Raw genomic sequence first — 20,473 nt, forward strand, 5'->3', positions numbered from 1 at the left:
TGGGGAACACAAAGATAATTTGGCCACTATTAGTAGAAGTCAAGATGGACTTAGAATTTTGGATTATTTTCCTGGAATTCTGCATGTTTTTCTAATTAAGCTTAACCGATTTACATGCAAAAAATATATAGTAAGTAATGATTATATAATCAGGGCTCATTGGTCTGTGGAAACATAGAAATAGTTGGTCCTTGGAATCCACTCACAGTATTTTCCTTTCCCCAAACTTCCTAGTTTTTAAACCATTTTTGCAAATCTTTGATGATAACTCCATTTATTCAGAAAAAGAAAAATATTCTCCATAGATTTTCAGTTTCCAATGATTGCTGAGATTTACAAATTCTCTTTAAAATTTACTCTTGCATTTATTTAATATATGCAAGTACATAGAGTAGGGAGGAAGAAGGGAGGTATACAATAGGGAAAGACCAATATAATCCATACATTTATGAAGCTTATATCCCAGAGATACTACATCTTACTTTCACATCAAGGAATTTGTGTCCTCCTTTGAGGCTGAGAATAAAATTGCCAAATGTCTATACTTTTTTTCTCAGCCACTCCATGAAAGACTTTATCTGAGGCAGCAAGAGCCAGGAATTTCCAAAGGAGAAACAAATCTTGAAAGGAAGCCCTGGGCATGCAATGCTAGGAAAAGAAAGGGAAGAAGATGTCCATAGCAGAAATTCTGTGGGACTAAAATCAGATCAGTCGAACTGAAAAAAAGAAAAGAAAAGAAATTAACCAATTGGAAAAGGAGAATTTGTAAGAATATCTTGAACAATTATTCAATTGGGTGTTACAACTTAAGTGAATTTCACTGAAACATGGATTCTAGCTAATTCAATTCAATCAAATTTTCTCTTTCGGCTTCTATTCTCATTGCACCATTTTGTTATGATATCAGCTGGATTTCTGAACTGACAATGATTTAATAATTCTGTCCACATATATATGGTGTGCATTTCTGAATTTCTTTGGATTTAATTTGGAGATATCTTCAAAGCCCTTGGTATCTTACCTAATTTACTATTTAGATAGAAAGATGAGAGAACATACCTTTCTTTGTGTTCTTCTACTGCTCACAAATAACCTTCAAGGAGATATTCCCTAGAGTCTAACACAATAACAAACAGTAAAACTTAAACCAGTTTGAAGGCAAAGAGACCACCTTTTTAAAAATGCAAATGTCAGCCTCCCCATGCCTTCTTTATTCAGTACAGATGGTTAAGGCAAGCTTGACCTACAAAGTCACTTCTCCAAGTCTACTCTGTAAAAGACCAAAGCTCTTTGAATATACAGGCAGCTCCCGACCTCAGATTTTCAGATGCCAAGAATCAGCGGAGGTATCAATATCATGTTCCAGTAGCTGTCATCACATGGCAGCATCACGGCTAAGGTAGGAATGCTGCACCTCAATGAGTTAAGCATTTAGAGATGGTTACCATCTGTCCTAGCTATTTGTTCCTAAACAGGTACATGTAAAAATAACCAAGTGTTCATAAAGCAATTCTCTTACAAAAAAAGAAAATTAAGTTCATTAGCACATTCTGCCAGCATTTTTAACAGCCATCTAGGTAATTCTGATACAGATGGTCTAAGGACTACACTCTGAGATGCACTGGTGTGTAGACAAACCCTCTCTCACTCAGCTGACAAACTGATCAAGCAGTGATTCCCAAGAAGTGAGTCTGGTGCCAGGATGACTACTTAAGAATACAGAATCCTAGACTCTACCCCAGATTTACTGGGGCCCAGGAATCTGCTTATGAATCTGTATATTTAAGAGTTCTCCAGGAGATTCTAATAACATAGCCTCTGGCATTAGAGGAAAAGGGTTAGATTTTAGATTAACACATCTGTGAGTCCTTATTCCACAATTTACTAGTGCTCTGACCTTATATAATATCTTTGGTCTATAAAATGGCTTTTGTGAGGATTAAATAAAGCAATGCATGTTAAGAGTTGAGTGTAGGTAAGCTAGTTGCTCTTGCTATTTTATTATATGTCCAGCTCCAAGTAAGATATATAGAAGTAAAATGTGTGGTTCATGACTTTGAGAAGCATACAATCTACTTAGAAAAATAACATTACAAGAATTTAAAATATGAGTTTATAGTCTAAGTCAGTAACATGTTTGTACACACACGCCAAAAAATACACAATATTCTGAATAACGAAGTAGATTGTATAATAAAATACGAAGTATTACAATATAAGAACATAGGGAAAATCACTTAAAGTTTGCTTAAAAATGTTTAATTCTTCTACTTTAGGTGATCTAATTCTCATTAATTCACCAAACTTTTAATTAGATTACAGAAAAATACTACCATCATGAGTGACAGGTAACTTATATTTATTATTGTATTATTTAAAATGAGAAACAGAAAAAGAGCAGTGTATATCTGGGGAGGGGATCTGTGGATATGCTTAGAGAGCCCAAGAAACCCCTGAAATTTTATTCAGAAAGGTTGTTTATGAGTATTGGTATTTCCAGGGAGAGTTCTATAGCTTTCATTTGATTGTTAAAAGGGTTTGTAGCATGCCTAAAAATGTTAAGGACCACTGAAGATTCCCATTCAGTACATTCTGTGTGCATCTTTATTTATGCTGAAAAAATTTAACTCCTGATTGCATTCCAACTAATTTACTTGTTTGCTTTCTCTTAACTGTCCTCTGAGTCATTTTCCTGAAGTTTTACTGAGAAAAGAAGTAAGATTTCATTTAATAAAACTCTGAAACAGAGTTTCATGGCTGCCTCAGCCGATTCAAATTCTGCAGGCATCAGCGTGGAAGTTTATGTATATGTTTTAAAAGTTCCAGGGCAAAGATTAACTGATGATCATTTTCTAAATTTACCCTTTTCATTTTTTATCCATTGCTCAGTCTTTTGAATTATTTTTGATTAGTTCTGGGTTTCTTTTCTTCTCAGGTAGAAAAGTTAAGGAACTTCCCTGGGAGGATAAAATTGAATTTTGGCAACTTGCGTTTTGCCAACCTAACAATTTTTCCATTTGTGTTTTATTTATAATGTGGTAACAACACTATTGATGTTATATATTTTTATTTCTCTCTTCCTTTAGGTGTGTGTGCAACATTGACTGTTCTCAAACCAACTTCAATCCCCTCTGTGCTTCTGATGGGAAATCTTATGATAATGCATGTCAAATCAAAGAAGCATCATGTCAGAAACAGGAGAAAATTGAAGTTATGTCTTTGGGTCGATGTCAAGGTAATGTTCATACCAAAAATCATTTCAAAGAGTGTTCTTAGTCCTTGTGCAGAAATGAAAAGTACAGATAACTCCTTATTAGGCAGCTATTTCATCTCCAAAAGGCAGTTCTGATCTGCAATGGATAGTATAGTCCACTGTCTTATTTGTGTTGATTATAGGAGTTTGAGGGCCTTCCAACAGCAGTCCCAATCTTTTTCTATATAACGGGACTGTATCATCACAATGCAGTAAATCCAGAAGGTAATATTCAGAAGACAATAGACATTCTTCTTGAAAAGGGAAAAAAGAAAGTCAAAACTAGTTTTAACAAAGAATCCAAGAATTTATTAGAGGACCCTGAAATTTCAAGCACATCACTTCTTTTTATGATTGGTTTGGTAGAAATATTTCAAGTGCATTTTTAAAAGCAGGAAGTACTAGAATGTTCTATTTTGAGTTTTGTTCAGAAACATTTTCTTGGTTTTTTACTTGTTATTCATTTATCTCAGTTATAATTATGAACCTTCTCCTTGTCCCAACTTTAGAAAAGTGTCATTGTTTTATTATTTGCTCTCGAACAGAAATTGACATTGTAAATCTGTCTTTGTATAAAGGATTTTTAGAACTATGGTTGGAAAAAATTCCTTAATTGCAATGAAGATACTGTTGGAGAAATAATATAAGTTTAATGTTAGATATTTAGCAAACAGTTAATCAATCTTTGTCAATTTTTTAAAACAGATAACACAACTACAACTACTAAATCTGAAGATGGGCATTATGCAAGAACAGATTATGCAGGTACATAAAATTTTCTACTACATAACCTGAGCATTTCTATGAGACAATCCTGGGGAATCATTGTTTACCATTCCTCCTAAATTGAGCCTTGTAAGACTTCTGACATGTGCTGGTCTTCTCTTGCTTAGTTCAAGCTTTCAACAGGCAAGGGTAAATTTTCATTGAAGCAAAGAAGACATGTTTCTTTGTGTGTGTGCCAGAGTTAAAGCAATTGTCAAAAATGTCACTAAGATATAATTAACTTGTTTTGACAGTGTAAATGGTACAAATGACAAAACATTTATCAAAGTAATGGGCATCAATGGAAATTAATGCAATTGTTGGCAGTATATTGTAATAAATGCAAATGTCCTTGTTTGCATTTTCATAAAAGTCAACAATAAAAAAGTTTGCCAGTCTCTAAAAAGCTAGAAAGAAAGGATAATTAAAAATAGTAATACAGGCTGTCTTTAGATGCAGAATTTAAAAAGTATGTGTAATTTGTTTTAAAAAATAAATTTATTTAATTTTTTAATTTATTTAGAAACTACAATGTAGCTTCTCAGACACGAAAAATCATAAACAATTTTATGTAAAAATATAAATCTTATTCAGCAATTATAGAATTTCATTGTGAGGAATATCTCTACCTAATATACTGTTTCTAGAGTGAGAAATAACCTATGGGTATACAATTGGAATTTTATCAAATTCTAAATTTTATAGAAATTTGGGGTAAAAAATATAAAAATAAAATTGTTGAAGCTGATAATGATATATGAGGTTTTTGAAACAGAGCTTTTCATTTAGATATTAAGGAATTATAACTAGATTTATGGCTAATATTCAATCAAAAAGAATTGCTTCTTATCTTTCAAGATATATACTACCATTCATTCTTTCTTTCTGAAATTTTGTTTTCTTTAACAATATTTCTGAGATTATATACAGAACACATGCCTATAACATTGAAAAAATAATAGTCAATCAGATGTTTTACTTATAGATACCTCAAATCTCTTAAAATTTAAAAATAATAAAAGGATTCTTTTTAAAATTTTTCCATATTTTACCTTAATGTTTTTCAACATGTAGATAAAACGTTTTATGGGCTAGAAGCCTGGAATTATCATGGACAACGATACACTGGAAAACATTAGTTCTACTATTATATAGCTATCCCCGAAGTGTCCAGGAGAGATATTTATAGATGTTCCTTGAAAAGAATAGTCCAGTGGTAAGTAAGTTAGGGAAGATCCCAAATACACAAATAGATCTTTTACCCAAAACTCCTCTTTATAGATCTTTTACCCAAAACTCCTCTTATATTCATTTAAAAATCTTTAAGAGACATGCATTTTTCTTCATTTTTTTTACTTTTGTTGTGGAGAATTTTTAATATATGCAAAGTACACACTGTAGGCTGTATGCTATAATGAATCCACATGTACTCATATTCGAACTCAGTAACATCCACCCATGGCTAACCCAGCCCCACCCCCACCCCATTCTCTTTTCCTACTTCCATAATATATGGAAGTAAATCCTGGAAATTGCATCATTTCATTCATAAATCATTTAGTGTGCACTTCAAAAAGATCAACCTTTTTTGAAAAAAAACCACAATACCATAATCACATCAAAGATAAGTAATGTGTTCCTTAAAATACACAGCTTTTATCAAAATTGTTTGATAAATAACACATTTTTGTGGCATGTTTTTCAGTACTAGTGTTCCCAAGAATGCATCTTGAGATATGTTGATCTACAGCAATATTATTAAAAATAATAAAAGATAACAATGGCAAGTCAAAGTCTGATGCCAATAATGTATTTAGAAATCAATTAAATAATAGTCCCATTCCTCAACATTTCTAAGCTTCCAGTAGTATTTGTATTTTCCTAAATTTGGGGACATAAACTTTGGAAAAACTAAAAGGAACCAAATGGAGAGTCAGTATGTCATTGTCCTCTTAATTTCTATTTCACATGCTAAAAACTCTCCAAGGATGTAAAAGAGGAACTCTGTGACCTGTGTAACTCACATTCTTAGGAGTTTGCTGTGTGCTCACAGCTAATTTAATGTCACAGCCTTGTTAGACACACATTTACAGACTCTCCCACCAGAGGAAAGTAATGATCTTAACACCCTCTCATTTTTTCCTTATATGTCCTTAATACTATGGATTAAAAATCCTTACCGATCCCACCTCCCTTTGTTCCTTTGAGCCTACTTTAAAAAAAGCTATTAATACAAAAATACATGTTTCTGATTATAAAAACAGAGACCTTCTTTAAAGAAAGTCTAAATCATAAAATAAATATATTGTATCTCATTTTAATATCACTTAAAAGAAAGAGACTCCAGCAAGGACCAGCAGGGACTGAATTGTTAAAAAAAATTGCAAAGTAAGGGAGCAATACCTCCAACAAAACTAGTATGTGCAGTAGACTAGAGTGTGGCTGACTTGCACAGAGATGTGAGTTCTACAGTCCTCACAGGCACATAAATGTAGTCGGCATCAGGAAACTGAAGAATTTGCCAGATAGTCCCTGCTCCTAGTACTTTCTGGCTATGTCTGACTTGGGTCTCTGTTCTGCCCTCTGTCTTTTAATGAGACCCAAGGCATTACTGAGTCTTACACCAAGGGCTCTGGATTTCTGTGTTTTAAGGCCCAGTGACAGTATCCCTGTGAGATAAGCTAAACAGGCCACTTGATTTTATTCTCCCTTTATCAGTCTAAGATTTGGGCTTAGAGTTAGGTCTATCTCTTTACCCACAGAAACGTTCAAAGAACACAAATTTTACAAAACCACAAAGCTAGGGCTTTCCAAGCTTTCCATTGTTTCAAATTGCTAAAATTAAAATTTCCTTCTGGAAGTTTTAAAATAGCAAATGTTTTATACCTCTTGAAATTTGCAACATCTTTTTATATGTATCTCCCCTTCATGTCTTGTAATAAAAAACATGAAGTTTCTTTATCTGGTATATGTATTTTCTGATCGTGGTGCTTCTCTGTCGAAAAGTCTGGTCATGCTTCAGAAAAAAGTGGCTATATATTTTTCCAGTAAAAATATACTTAATTTTATAAGTTGTTAGATATTTTTAGAAGCATGAAGTTAAACTATTTTGGTTTTTATCATCTAGAAAATACAGTGTATTTTATTTTATGGCATTGTGTATCAGTTTCCAGAAAGGATTCGCAGTGTCTCACAATTAAACTACATTCAATGAGACTGTTTAAACAGAAATTGCAAACATAAAAGCAGAATTGCTAAAGAAAATAAATATATCAGCAATATAGACTATTATAGTTACTGTATTCAGCCCTAAGCTTCCTTGCAGCCAATATGAAAAGAGAAATTATAGTTGAATCAATTCATTCAATAAATATTTACAGAGTCCCTGTTATATGCAAGCCACTATTCTGGGCTTTACAAAGGCCAACAAATCAACCTAGGTCTCTGCTAAGCTAAATGCAACTTAGGTTTTTATTGTCTGATAAAAATAAATAAAAAGTAATTTCAGAGATCACAGAGTTTCTCTATGTTAAATTATAAGGGAAATACTTAGCATAGATTGTTTCTACAAGACATCCCTGGAAAACATAGAATGAATAACATTTTCAACAGTGATTTTTAGAAAATATGCCAAGAGGCTCTTCTTATGGCTGGGAATTTTTAAAATCAATTTTTGACAACATTCTAGAGCATAGCAATAAAATATGTATAACTCAAGGATAGTGTTTCTGTGGCAGACTAAAGTAATGAGTTTCATTTATGTATATTTCCAAATTGGAAAAAAGAAATAACAGAATACTGAGGAAAATGGCTGTGAAGGAGAGCACATATCTATAGGTTAAACGGGAACTGGGCAGCAGAACATTCAGAACACCTTAGTTAAGATAAAGAATATGTGAGATTATGGTATATATGTGGGAACAAGAAATTTCCACTGTTGTAGGTGGCTGTTGGTGGAAAATATAAGTCCTTGGTTCTCTGAAACTTGGGGTGGGGAGGAGGGTGGGAGCCAGGGTCTCCTGGCTCTGTGTCTGGCTACCAGGATGCATGGATTCCATGAGTCTACATGTTGAGCATTACACTGTGGCAGTTCATTATTTCTTGTAACATTTAGAATTAATTTTGAGGAAATTTTCTCTTTAGAAATCCATTCCTTATCTTCAAGCAATAATTTAGATATTAAGCTCAGGTCTGAATTATGGAAGAAAGAAGCCGGAAGTATATAGTTAAACCAAATTCTATCCATTCTATTAATGTTCCATCAACCCATTTTTCCACACTAAAAGGAAACTGACATCTTGAAGTGGTATCTAGATAGTCTAAGGGAATTGTCGTAATAACTTTTTCTCTGCAGAAGCCATGGCAATTTACAAAGCCTTTTCACATATATTGTCTCCTTCAGTCTTCACAACGGAAATGTGAGGGAGATATTACATGCGTTTGACAGGTGAGAAATGGAAGTTCAGGGAGATTAAGTAAAAAGAGTACGTGATGGAGCTAAGGTTCAAACCATCATTGCTAATTCCAGAATCCAGCAAGTGTGAGGACCAGGGGAGAAGTGTCATTATCTAACATTCTTAGGGGCTTTGAGTCTGCTTCTGCACCCTGAAGATTAATCCCTTGGAAGTTCCAGACCCAAAAATGTTTCACCATGATGTCTACATTGCTGTGAGACGCTCCAAAGAGTTACTCTTCTCTTTGAATTTATGTCTATGCATTCTAAGCATCCTATAAATGCTGTATTGTTTGGCTTTCAGGTTCTCCTGTTCTGTTTCCTATTTCTCCATATAGACAAGAGAAAGCAAGTGAAAAATATTTGCTTCTGAGAAATCCTACGTTAATGAAAAAGAAATTGCTGACCTTTTTGTGATGCTTTGTAGTTTTACAAAGATTCATTCACATTACCTCATTTGTTCTATGTGAACCCAATACAACAGGAGTACAGGTACTAGAAGCTCAAAAAAGCTAAGTGGCTGGCCTGGAACTGGATGCAATATTTTGACATATTGACCATGTACCTGTGCAAATAGGGCACTTGCTTGATTTACCTATTATTTCCTTTGATTGCTCCTCCACTATACATATATAGGTATGAATATCAAATGGTTTCATATCATATTTATAACATGATTTATTTCAGTCAGGTGGCAAAATTCTGCATTTAAAATGGAAGCTTTTTCCATTTGCTCATGAACACAAGGAGCACTCCACCAGAAACTATGTTATGTCTGGGCCAATAATTTGATCTGTAGGAAATAAATAAATAGCAGGAAATGCAGGCAGCAGCTTGTAGCACAAATATTGGTATCAACAGTGAAATAAATAAAAATGTTTGCCCAGGCTATTACATGCCACCAGACTAGCCTAGAATATTTAAGCCTAGGAAATGAATTAAGATGTCAAGATTTTTTCAAGATTTCTGAGAGAAAGTGTCTCAATGCAAGTATTTTCCCCTCTGGGATTTACATTACAGCACCACAGAATTCATAAAGCTTTCTATGAACTCTAACTCACAATTTTTCCTGCTCTCTTGAACTTCTGTGCTTTCATTGTTTTTCCCATAAAATCATGTAGCCAGTCATCTGTAATATTATGTTATATTCATGGTTATAGATAAACACAGAAGTGGTATTTGCAATACAGATGAAGGTTTTCTACTGAAAAGTTGCCTTGGGCCCTGGTAGACACTCTGGAAAACTTTGTGTTTATGCCCCAGTTCATAAACACATCCTGCATCATTTATATGCACTTTTTCCTATTTGAAATGCTCCTTTCTGAAACCAATTGTTCACCTTGAGGTATTACTTGTGTACCTTTCTCTGCCGTAATATGTGGCAGCTGCTTTAGCGGTTATAGCCACAAAATCAGACGGGACTGAGTTTAAACACTGGCTATGCTATTATTGATTATTCAACCTTGAGCCAATTAGTTGAAGCCTCTGTTTCTTCATCAGTCTCTTCATCTCTCCAATGGAGTTAATAAACCTACTTGCAAAGGACTAAAGTTTGAATTTAAAAACACCATGTAAGGCATTAGCAAGCAGCTAGTAAGCTAGCTATTGTTATTACTTTTGTTTTGGTCTCACAATTGAAATGAAGTTATCTTTATGGGAAATATTGCACATTGTATGGGAGATGGTGTGTCCATATGATATATATTCAGAGATTTTATATGTATATTACCATTTATGAACTCATACAATTACAGGAGTAGGATTTTTTCCCTACTCAAGTCATATAACAACAGCCTGTTGCAAGAGACTCTGGCTGACTTTTTTTTTCATCTATATTCATCATGTATTGAGCACTTATTTATAAGTTTTCAGTAAAATGATATGTCTAAATTTTTATAAGGCCAATTTTCCAAATGTCCTCAAGTCAACATAATTTTATGTGTGGTATATTTTGGTCACTCAAAATAATATAATCACAAGATTATTAAGACATGAGATTCAAATAGAAATTTAGTAGGAGGACATAGCGAATGTCAGAACTGCAAGATGATATCCTTGTTTCTTTTCAATTTGAACTTTAAAACCAGTCATATATACTCCAGGGCATATGTTTGAAGGATCTACACATTCATTATGTAAAAGAAACCTATGCCTACGTAATGGGTGACCAAACAAAAATAACAGGAATGTGGTATATAGAAATTTATTTTTGTCTATGCAAAATGTTATTTTCACTCAGAAATGTTAATGTTCACGTGTCAATAACACACACACACACATCTCAAAGCAGTCAGAACAAATGTTTCTAATGAACTGATGAAAAAGAAAAGACAGGTCTACTTAGCTTAGGAAGCAAAAAGGAAAAAGGTATTTGAGTTCAAATACCTAAATATTGCTAGTGAAAATGCTATGATTCTCCACCTTAATTTACGTTTTTACCTCAAGCATGTTATTTCCATTCCCAAGAACAGTAGTATAAATAGAATTATGAAACTGAAAGAAGAGTAGGATATGGCCCAATGTTCTATATAATCTCAAGGCACAATGTTTTCCACAAAACTAGTAAATAGAATCCAAGCAGTCTAAAAAAAAAAAAAAAAATCACACAAAATGTTCAGAGCACTTTGATTTGCTACTGTGTTAATGAGGCTGGCATGCCCCAAATACATGAACCCACATTATCAAGTGCACTAAAAAGTCAGTTCTCACATCTTGATGATTTGAGACTGCGTATAAACATAATCAACTAAAAATATTTTAAAATATCTGTAAAACTAAATCTCTCAGAAAAACTACATTTCCAAACAGTTACTTGCTTCATGGGTGTAGCTTGTTCCCTCCAGTTGTTCATTTGGAAAACGCTTACACTTTTGGTTTTGAGCTCAAATTGTAATCAAAAGGAATCTAACTTATGAGCCAAACTCCAAGCATAACAAGTGTGCGGAAATCAGTGATAAGGCTTGAGGGAAGCGGGGGCTCTAGTAATCTGGGAATAGTAATGAAGAGCAAAGAAAACATCAGCCCACGTCTGAGTCCTGAGGTGCAGGGCAGGAGGGCAGCAAACACGACCACCTAGTGAGAAGGAGGAAGGGATTCCTTATTGTCAGGGAAAGCTAGTGCTTCAGTATGCAGGAAGAAACGGGAGATTTCCCATGAAGCATCTGAGGATAGAAGGGAGTTTGCCAATGATGGAGCACAATTTCAGGTGAGCTTTGGGAAGTGTCTGGAAATTGGGGGCGCAGAGATGGGCTTCATGAAGGGCAGAGAACCAACAAGAGCAGCTCATCACGGGTCTGATGATTTGGCACAAAATAGATAAGTGGGACAGGATAATGTAAGAATTATGCTTTGGATGTCAATTAAATTCATGATAGAAGCAAAAATGGCCCTCAGACTTGTAAACTCAGAAATCTAAATTTTGGACACACCAAGAGTAAGCCACCGCTCAGTGGTAAACTCAAAGTAACCAAACTCAGTGCCTGCATATTGATTTGCAGTAAGAAAGAATTACTGAGAGGACTTACATCCTCTCACTGTGTATTCTCTTCCTCCAGTTGAATGATCTGAGAAGCCCAGTTATAATGATTTTACTAATTGAGCCTAAATAAAACATATATTCTTTAGATGTTTAAGGCATCAAGCTAAAAAAGCCTGATGCTAATGTATACACAGTAGGGATACTGCTGCCCTCAAATCAGGGTAAATAAGAAGTATCCTTGCCTAGGACGTCCTCTCCCATGGTCAGAACTTGCACTAACATCGGTTTGTGGACTTTCCTTTGTCGGAGTTTCCATTTTTGTGAGGCCTCACACCCAGTAGAACTATTTTCCTAGATACAGTAACTTTAATCAAAGTAAAATTGAGGCCTGGTCTCCCAGAAGCCATTTCATGACTTTAAGTCATTCTAGGCTCCAAACGGGCACAGGGCAATCCTGCTGTCTACTTCTGAGCCCTTCTGGGACCTCTTGCTCAATAGCCCCCGAGAAATGACAATATTACAATATATCTCCAGTCTTATTGGATTGGTAGATCTGTCTGCATTGTGAAACATTGCAAAAGTTTTAGCACAAAATTAATTTTGAAAGCTATTTTTTAACATATAGTTCAAAGAGATTTGACCAGTAACAAAGAAAAATACATAATTCTTAAAAGCAAGTTTAATATTTTTGGTTTTTTCTAAGGTAATTCTTAATATTTATGTTAATAAATGTCCTTTATGGTGAAATTGTTAATGTTTAACTTCATAAAACATAAACAGAATGAATTTATTAATTATCCCTCATGGAATGAGATGGAGGGTTCTGCAGAGAGCTGTTAATGCATTATCAGTGTTTGATAGTGTTACATAATGTTCCTGTAAAATATATTTCACACCCATAAAAAATTCTCTGCTTTTAATCTTCCTTTCTCATTTTCTGAGGTTCAAAGCTGTGTGTGTCATATGTTAGAAAACTCCCTCTGGAGAGTATGTCTTCTAAAATTTCATCTAATAATGAAAATAAATGTCTGTTTAGCTAAAAAAAAGAAGATTCAATAAATTTCTAAAAATCATTCTGAAAATGAAGCCTAAAAACAAGCTCCATTTGTCCTCCAGAAATTAAGTATTCCAGAAAGATCATGTGTTATTAGTCTACAGACTTTAAACCAACAAGCGATTAGTGCATTGTCAGGCAGTACACATCCAAATTCACTTCTGCAGATTGATTGTCTGTGTACTGTCACAATTATTCTACAAATCTTGCACCACTGGGTTTTTTTCCTATTTGTTTTTCTGTTATTTAACGAGCCCCAGGGAAGTTGAAGGTTTCCTGTTGTTTGAAATAATCTCTGAGCAAATCCCACTCCTATTCCCACACCCCTGGCCACTCACCCTTTCCATACTGTTGGCACGTATGCGTTTGTTACTGGTTTCTGATTTTTAATGAAATGTAGCTAGAGAAGCATGAGAAAGAACCAACAGGCAGACCAGAGAAATTTATCTGTATGGTAGTTTTAATAAAGTGCCCACATTGTCTTTTATACATACAACAATCAATAGTAAGCATGGCATCCTGTCAACAATGATAGGCAACTATTAACTCTTCCTTATCTAAGTAGATCATCAGTACCATATTCTAATATTGAAGCTGGTTGCTTTCTGCAAGTTAGAATGCTTCTGAGCTATTCACCTTAGCTATGAATTGATACATGCTCAGAAAACATAGATAATTGTAATGTTAGCCTAAGAAAACCATCACCATCTTCATTATGATCATAATTATTATCATCATCATAATCATCAGGAAAATAATACCACTGGAATAGGCTCACTTAGCTCATTCCAAAATCAACTACAAATTATATGTGTGTTATCTGTTGTTTTGGATTCTCTGCAAGGCTATTCTCCAATGATATGGATAATCATATTTATTTTTTAATTTCATTTGGATTTTAGAGCAAATGACTTCCAAATAGCCTTTTGTAGGAGAAAGAGCTTGGAGGAGGAATGCAGAACTTTTGACTTAGTCTCATCTCTAGTCTAAGCTGACTCATCTAAACTTAAATAGTTATTTAACCTCTTAGAACCTAACTTTTCCCATCAGTTAAATCTGAAAATCAGATGAGAGCATGATGTTGTCTTTCTAGCTTTAAAATTCTGTGACAAAGTATGTAACTTTAATTCAGAAATGATGAATGAGGGAGAGTTGTTTACCATCAGCTTATGGCAGTGGTTCTCAACTGGAGCAATTTTGCCACGTCCCCACCAACCCGTCCTCCTCACCACCCTCCATGAGACACTGGCAAGGTCTGGAGACATTTTTGTCTAAGGAGGGGGTGAGTTTGCATGCTACTGGAATCTAGTGGGTGGAGGCCAAGGATGCTGTTATACATCCTACATTGCACGGGACACCACCTACCACAAAGAATTACCATCCAAAATGCTAATAGTGTTGAGGTTTAGAAATCCTGTCTTGTGGTGCTAAAAATTATGAGAATATGCATATTAGGTGAGCTCTAGAAGTTAGGGAACATTGTAGAGTCCAGAGCTGGTCTCACTAACAATTTCTCAATTCTCTTATTCCCCCAAAGGAGATAAATCTCAGACCAAAGATTGCCAGCTTAGTCTAAGGTTCTTATCATCTTGCTGCTTCAAACACAAACACACACATACACACACACATACTTTTTTAAAAAAATGATAGTTGTCCCATAATAGAAATGTAAAGTTTCACAAATATGAGGAAATATGTGTCTCTACAAAGGCTTATTAGAATGGTAAAAATTCATCTGGTTAAAGAAGAAGTTATAATTTTAGTTATCGTAAGTGGTTGAATCACTCATCCGATTCAGTATTCGTAACTAGTATTTTCAATAACCTGGCTCCCTGCTTTGCTTCTCTTTAAAGCTGTATCATCTTTTTGTTCATATTAGCTATTTCTTACAAATTTTTACTAAATTGCTGCACCAAACACTGCCTGTTTGAAAGATTGTTTAATGATGTTCTTTGAAGAGTCAATAGCAACCATTTTAAAACTTCTTTTTATTATCTGGGTACTTTCCCATTATAAATTTTTGTAAACCTTAACTCATAGAAATATATTTAAAACCATCTGGCTAAATGCTATTAAAATATTCAATGGCAATTTTAAAAACTGAAATTGTTGTATGGTTCATGGAACAAAATGCGTGATATGGCATTAGAATTTAAGTGGTCATGAAAACTTTCATAGCTGAAAGAGAAGGGGAACCTGAAGATGTCTCTTAGATGGCAACTTAGTGCCCAGCTACACTGTGCCACATTCTTCAGGGAAGCACAGGAATATGTGATACTGTTAGGTGGTTCCCAGGCATAGACCCTCCTTGGAATGGGGACTAAACCTTGCCACACTGGTGTGCTGTCTTACCTAGTGAAATAAAGTTATTGGTTTTGCAGCAAGGACAATGAGGATATTTGTTTAAAAGACAGCTTGAAAATATAGCAAAGACAACAAGAAATGATAAATGAGCAAGGCTTTGCTACAGTAATTACTTTAGTATTGAAACAAATGAATAACTTTCACAGCAATGCTATTTTCTGTCTTAGATTGTACAGCTACCTATTCATATAGTATGTGCACCATTGCCCTTTTTACTGGGAAAAGATATTTAAAAAGCAGGGCTGGGTTAATAAATTGTCCAAGAAATTTGGGTTAATGTTTTGAAAAACTTACGATGTATTTTGTGCAAAAAGACTATTTCTGAAAATTGAGACAGTTGGGGTTTTTTGTTTGTTTTCATCAGTACTAGTTTTATGCCAAAAATTATTCAGTAAGAGAAAAATTGAGGTAAATTCTTCTGGTATAGACAGGTGACATAATATGCAATTATTTATAATCTGTTTATGGGATGTTATTCTATATATGATTTGTTAATGTCTACTGAAATGTTTTGGTTCAATTTGGTAATGCCATATAATCTGGGGAAGTCTCCTAACTTCTCTAAAAATCTTTGAAATAAATATTATATATTTTCTGCCTTTTGCATATGTTTTGGATATATGACTCACTATGTAGTTAAAAGGAATTATTATTGGCACAAATTTAAGATATGGATATACCTAATTCTAAAAGTTTTTCCATATTGTCATCATTGTTTTAATTATTTTCCAGATAAAAGTAATTATTTAATTTGGGTAGCATGAATTGATCTAATTTTAATAAAATTCAAATTGTAGATTTTTAAATTCTAGATTTTTATTTTCCCATATCTCTGTATCAGTTTATTAATTAGGTAATAAAAATTAATGACAAGGCTGATGGATTCTATCTTCCCTTGACTATATATAAAGCTTTGAATTTATGCCCTAGGTACTTCTGTTCTCCACTGGTTGGCTTAAGTCTCATTCAAGCTACATTTCCCAAAAGCACAAGGGCTATTTAGGGTAACCATTCATATTGTTACAAAGAGGGGTCTCCCCCCATCCTTAATGCCTTTATAAGTAATGGAAGAGATCATTGGACTCAATATGTATAGAATTTGAGCACAAATTGTACCATATTAGTCCAGGATAATATTATTTATCCCTGTAAGAAAAAGCTATTATAGAATTTGAATGCCAATTAAAATTATGAGTTAAAAATATTAAAAGCAGACTCCAGACCCCATCATTTTCACATTTCATAATGTGGGATTTCATTGAGAGTTTTCATAAACCTTTCTAGTACCAGGAAGGATTTTAGGTTGTAACTCTTGTTTTCTCTCTGGGTAAACAGAAAATAAAGAAATAGCCAGTCTAGTCGCTGATATTCATGACGACTAAACTCTAACCTCCTTCTATCATATAAATGAGCCTTTATCCTATTTTTAAATTTCTTAGGAGAAATAGATTTTCTAAGTTTTCTTGATCACCTAATCCATTAGCCAATAACCCTCAATATAAAAAAGAACATGCTTTCTATTAATTAACAGTTTTTTTTCATTGGGATTTGATTTCCAAGAGTTCTTTTTATTACTTCAAAAAGAAAAAGAAAGGAAAACAAACTCTGGAAGTTTACCTCCATAGCTTATATTACATTTACTTACCGTAATATTTTCAGTAGATGGGCTTCTTGGGGTTTAGAAGAATATATCTACAAATTATTATTAGACTTTGGATTTAATTTTGAGCCCTGAAATAGCATAGTTCGTTCACTACTCTATGTGACATTTTAAAAACCTGAGCAAACAGTATTATTCTTGGAAAAGAAAAGCTCCTTCTCACTAGATTCAGCATTTAGAAACAATATTGAATTGATTTGAATCAGAAAATTGTCTCTGAAAACCTGAAATGAATATAAACATTAGGCAGATGATCTCACCTTTTATTTCCTGTCTTAGTCTTGTTCTGTTTCTTTTGAGTGGTTCTTAATATTCATTCAAACATTGTATGTGTTCAGGTGCATCCCAGAGCCATAGTTCACTCTCGGTTTTGTCAAAGCCCAGGCTTACTGCACTTGGTACTTCAGAGCTGTGCAAGGCTCCTATGCCCTAGGGTAGGACCCTCTTAATAGGAAGCATGCTGTAATCATCCTACCAGACACTATCGTCTTATATGTCAAGATCACTTGTATATTTCACTACTATATTTCTTCGCCTCCAAAAAGAATATGGTGCTTTTAGGTGACTAAAGCTCTCTTGCCTTACCCTTCAGGCAGAATTCTTACATTCCTTGGAGTGACAAAGGTTCATATCCCTTTCTGCCCCTAGGAGAAAAAAAGAGACTAAGATGCATCATTAATCATGCAAACTGTCTACTGCAACAGTGCCAAGAAAATAATCATCCTCATACCACCCATCAATATTCCTGACACCTGTCTAAAAACTCAGGACATGCATATCCATCTGCCTTTAGAGAAGTGTCAATGTGCAAACACCCTTTCACTATTTTTAGGGTCATGTTAAAATTCTTTACCACCTGCCTGTCAGTTCATCCAATTTGTCATATTATCCTGATCTACCAATGTCTATTACTCTTTTGCATTGTGTTTTTAGAGCATGAGAATGTAGGGTGTTTTTGAAACTGTCAAATATAAGAGAGACAATAAAATCCTACTGTAGGCCAGAGCTCACACCAATAAATTACTATACTCAATGTCCCCTCATGCTTAATTGAAAATGCAGACATTTGGGGTTCCCGTATCTACTGCAATTTCCACTTCAATCTAATTTCTGGTAAATGAATTCTGGTTTATAATGACTTTTATTATAAAATCCACTATATTTCTGTCTTGGGAAATGGTTCAGAGAGGTTAAAAACACATCTTAAAAATATTATAATACAAACATTTTAAAATTAAGGGGTCAAAGAAAAGCTGTTCAGATAAAACTGTTGATACTCAGATGCCTAGAAATATGTTATATGCAAAATTTTAAAAGAAATAGAAATTTCTAAAGAAAAATATGATGGAGCATGGAAACTCAAACAATATGATGATATGTCTCATCTATTATTCTTAGTATAAAAATCATAATTCCTAAAACTAGCTAGTCAGTCAAATTTTTCACTGATGTTAAGTCACTTTAACATTTTTATTTTAAACTTAATGTAATTTCAAAATTGGGATAATTCTCCACCATCCTTGCTTTTATTTATCCTGTTTCATTTTCTTCTGCTAACACCTATGAAATGGGTTATAGTGTCTTTGAATAACAAAGACATTTCTATGTAGGTTGGAAAATCTCAGGACTGAGATTTAGTGCACCCTTGATTCCAGCTGTTGTCATACATCAATTCCCAGGGCAACCTGTGTTGGGTCTTGCATGTGACCATACCCTCTATGAGCTTTAGTTTTTTATCTGTAAATTATAGATCTCAGATAGGTGATGTCCAATGTCTGTTCTATATAATAATCTACTTTTCTATTAGTTTGTACAATAATGGCACATAAGGCAACAGACTGAAGTGCTCAGTTCTTGCTAAATAATGACTTTCCCCAGAAGTTGCATAAACATGTTAGAATCCTGAAAATGATTAGGAAATACAGAATGTCTCTTCAGAATCATTGTTGCTATAGTGGGCCAACATTGCTGGCCCAAGCTCATCAAAATGATAAATTCTAAGCCTAGAAAAGGACCAGTTATTTTCAGACACTATCAAGTGACTTGACTTTAACTGTGACACTCATGAAGTGAAGTGTCCTGTTTCTCAGGCTGCTGGTATCCAGGACTTCAAAGTGGCAGATACAGCAAAGCAACCTAAGACCCACAAAATGTACTCATGTGAAAGATGCAGTGCCTTAGAGACACTGTGATTTAATTAGCTTTTTGAGTTCAGAATTTTAATTAGTGAATTTCTTATGAGGATTGATCAATTTATCACTGATGCTAGTAATATTTGTTTGACTTTTTTGGAAATTAGGAAATTCAGGGGCAAACTACATCCAAGCTTCTCTCTAACTTTAAATTCAGAAACCCATGTTACCCTAATAAGCACTCATATACTAAGTTAATAATTATTCAAATAACTTTTTTATGGCAAATAGAAAATAAAACACTAAAAGTGCTGAAGTAGAAATAAAATAGTAGAAATGCACATTTATTTAGCCTTTACTTTGCATCATTCGTTATAAATACAACATGCTGTCCCATCTCTTTACAACCTGCCTGGAGAGTAGGTATAATGAGGCCTTTTTAGAAATGAAGAAAGTATAGCTCAAAAACGTCGATGCAACAGAGCAAGAATTCAAGCCAATAGAGTAACTGCTTGGCAACAAAAGAAGTCAGAAGTGTTAAAGAAAAGGTGATGTTTGCATTGGCAGAGAAGAGAAAATAGCATTACAGACATAGGGAACAGCATTTAAAAGGCAAAGAGGCTTTAATGAGCTGGAATGTTTAGAGAATGGCATGGCTGAAGCATGGAATGAACAAGGGAAACAAATGGAGCTAAGTGGATTGAATAGTGGTTTGTTGTTTGATGCCACCATCAAGGCTTTTTCCTCATTTGCAAAGGAAGTTGAAATGTATCCTCTGTGCCATGAGTGGCCATTGAGGTATTTTAAATAATGTCATACTTTTTATTTAAAAAACAAACACCACCACCCTGGCAGTGGAGTGAAGAATAGGCTAGAAAGGGAAGGAGTATAAGGCAAGATGAATTAGGAGAATACCGTGGTAACAGTAAAGAATGAATGTGGTTGATGGTGGTGGCCGCAGAGAGGAAAAAAAAGATAGCAGGTGGATAAGCTTTCCATATATGCTAACCAGGTATGAATGCTAAGAGAACTGGAGAGTCAAGAAAAATACGGTTTCCTTGTTTGGCTGCCTAGATGAATAATAGTTCTATTCCCTAAGATAGGGCATAGTATGAGGAATAGTAGATTTGAGGAGCAAATGATAAGCTAATTTTTGACTTGTGTTGTTTGAAGACATCAACGTGGAAATGAACCTGTGGGACTAGAGGTCTGGAGAGACGTGGAAATGATGATGATTATGTTGTAATCCTCAGGTAGAGGCTGAGCTTGGGAGTGCCAGGGAATTCAGGTAGAGGAGAAAGCAAAGATGACCAA

General features: G+C 34.3%; 1 protein-coding gene across 2 annotated transcripts in view; it reads left to right on the plus strand.

Moving 5' to 3' along the window:
• The window catches only part of TMEFF2 (transmembrane protein with EGF like and two follistatin like domains 2), a 246,365-nt gene that overhangs the window by 195,910 nt on the left and 29,982 nt on the right, over positions 1–20,473 (plus strand). For both annotated transcript variants that reach the window (XM_045560116.1, XM_045560115.1), the window contains exons 6-7: positions 3,087–3,235; positions 3,959–4,018. In XM_045560116.1, coding sequence (XP_045416072.1) covers positions 3,087–3,235; positions 3,959–4,018 — 209 coding nt within the window. The remainder of the gene's footprint in view (positions 1–3,086; positions 3,236–3,958; positions 4,019–20,473) is intronic.

This window comes from Lemur catta, chromosome 8 (genome assembly GCF_020740605.2).
Source record: "Lemur catta isolate mLemCat1 chromosome 8, mLemCat1.pri, whole genome shotgun sequence".
Classification (NCBI taxonomy): domain Eukaryota; kingdom Metazoa; phylum Chordata; class Mammalia; order Primates; family Lemuridae; genus Lemur; species Lemur catta.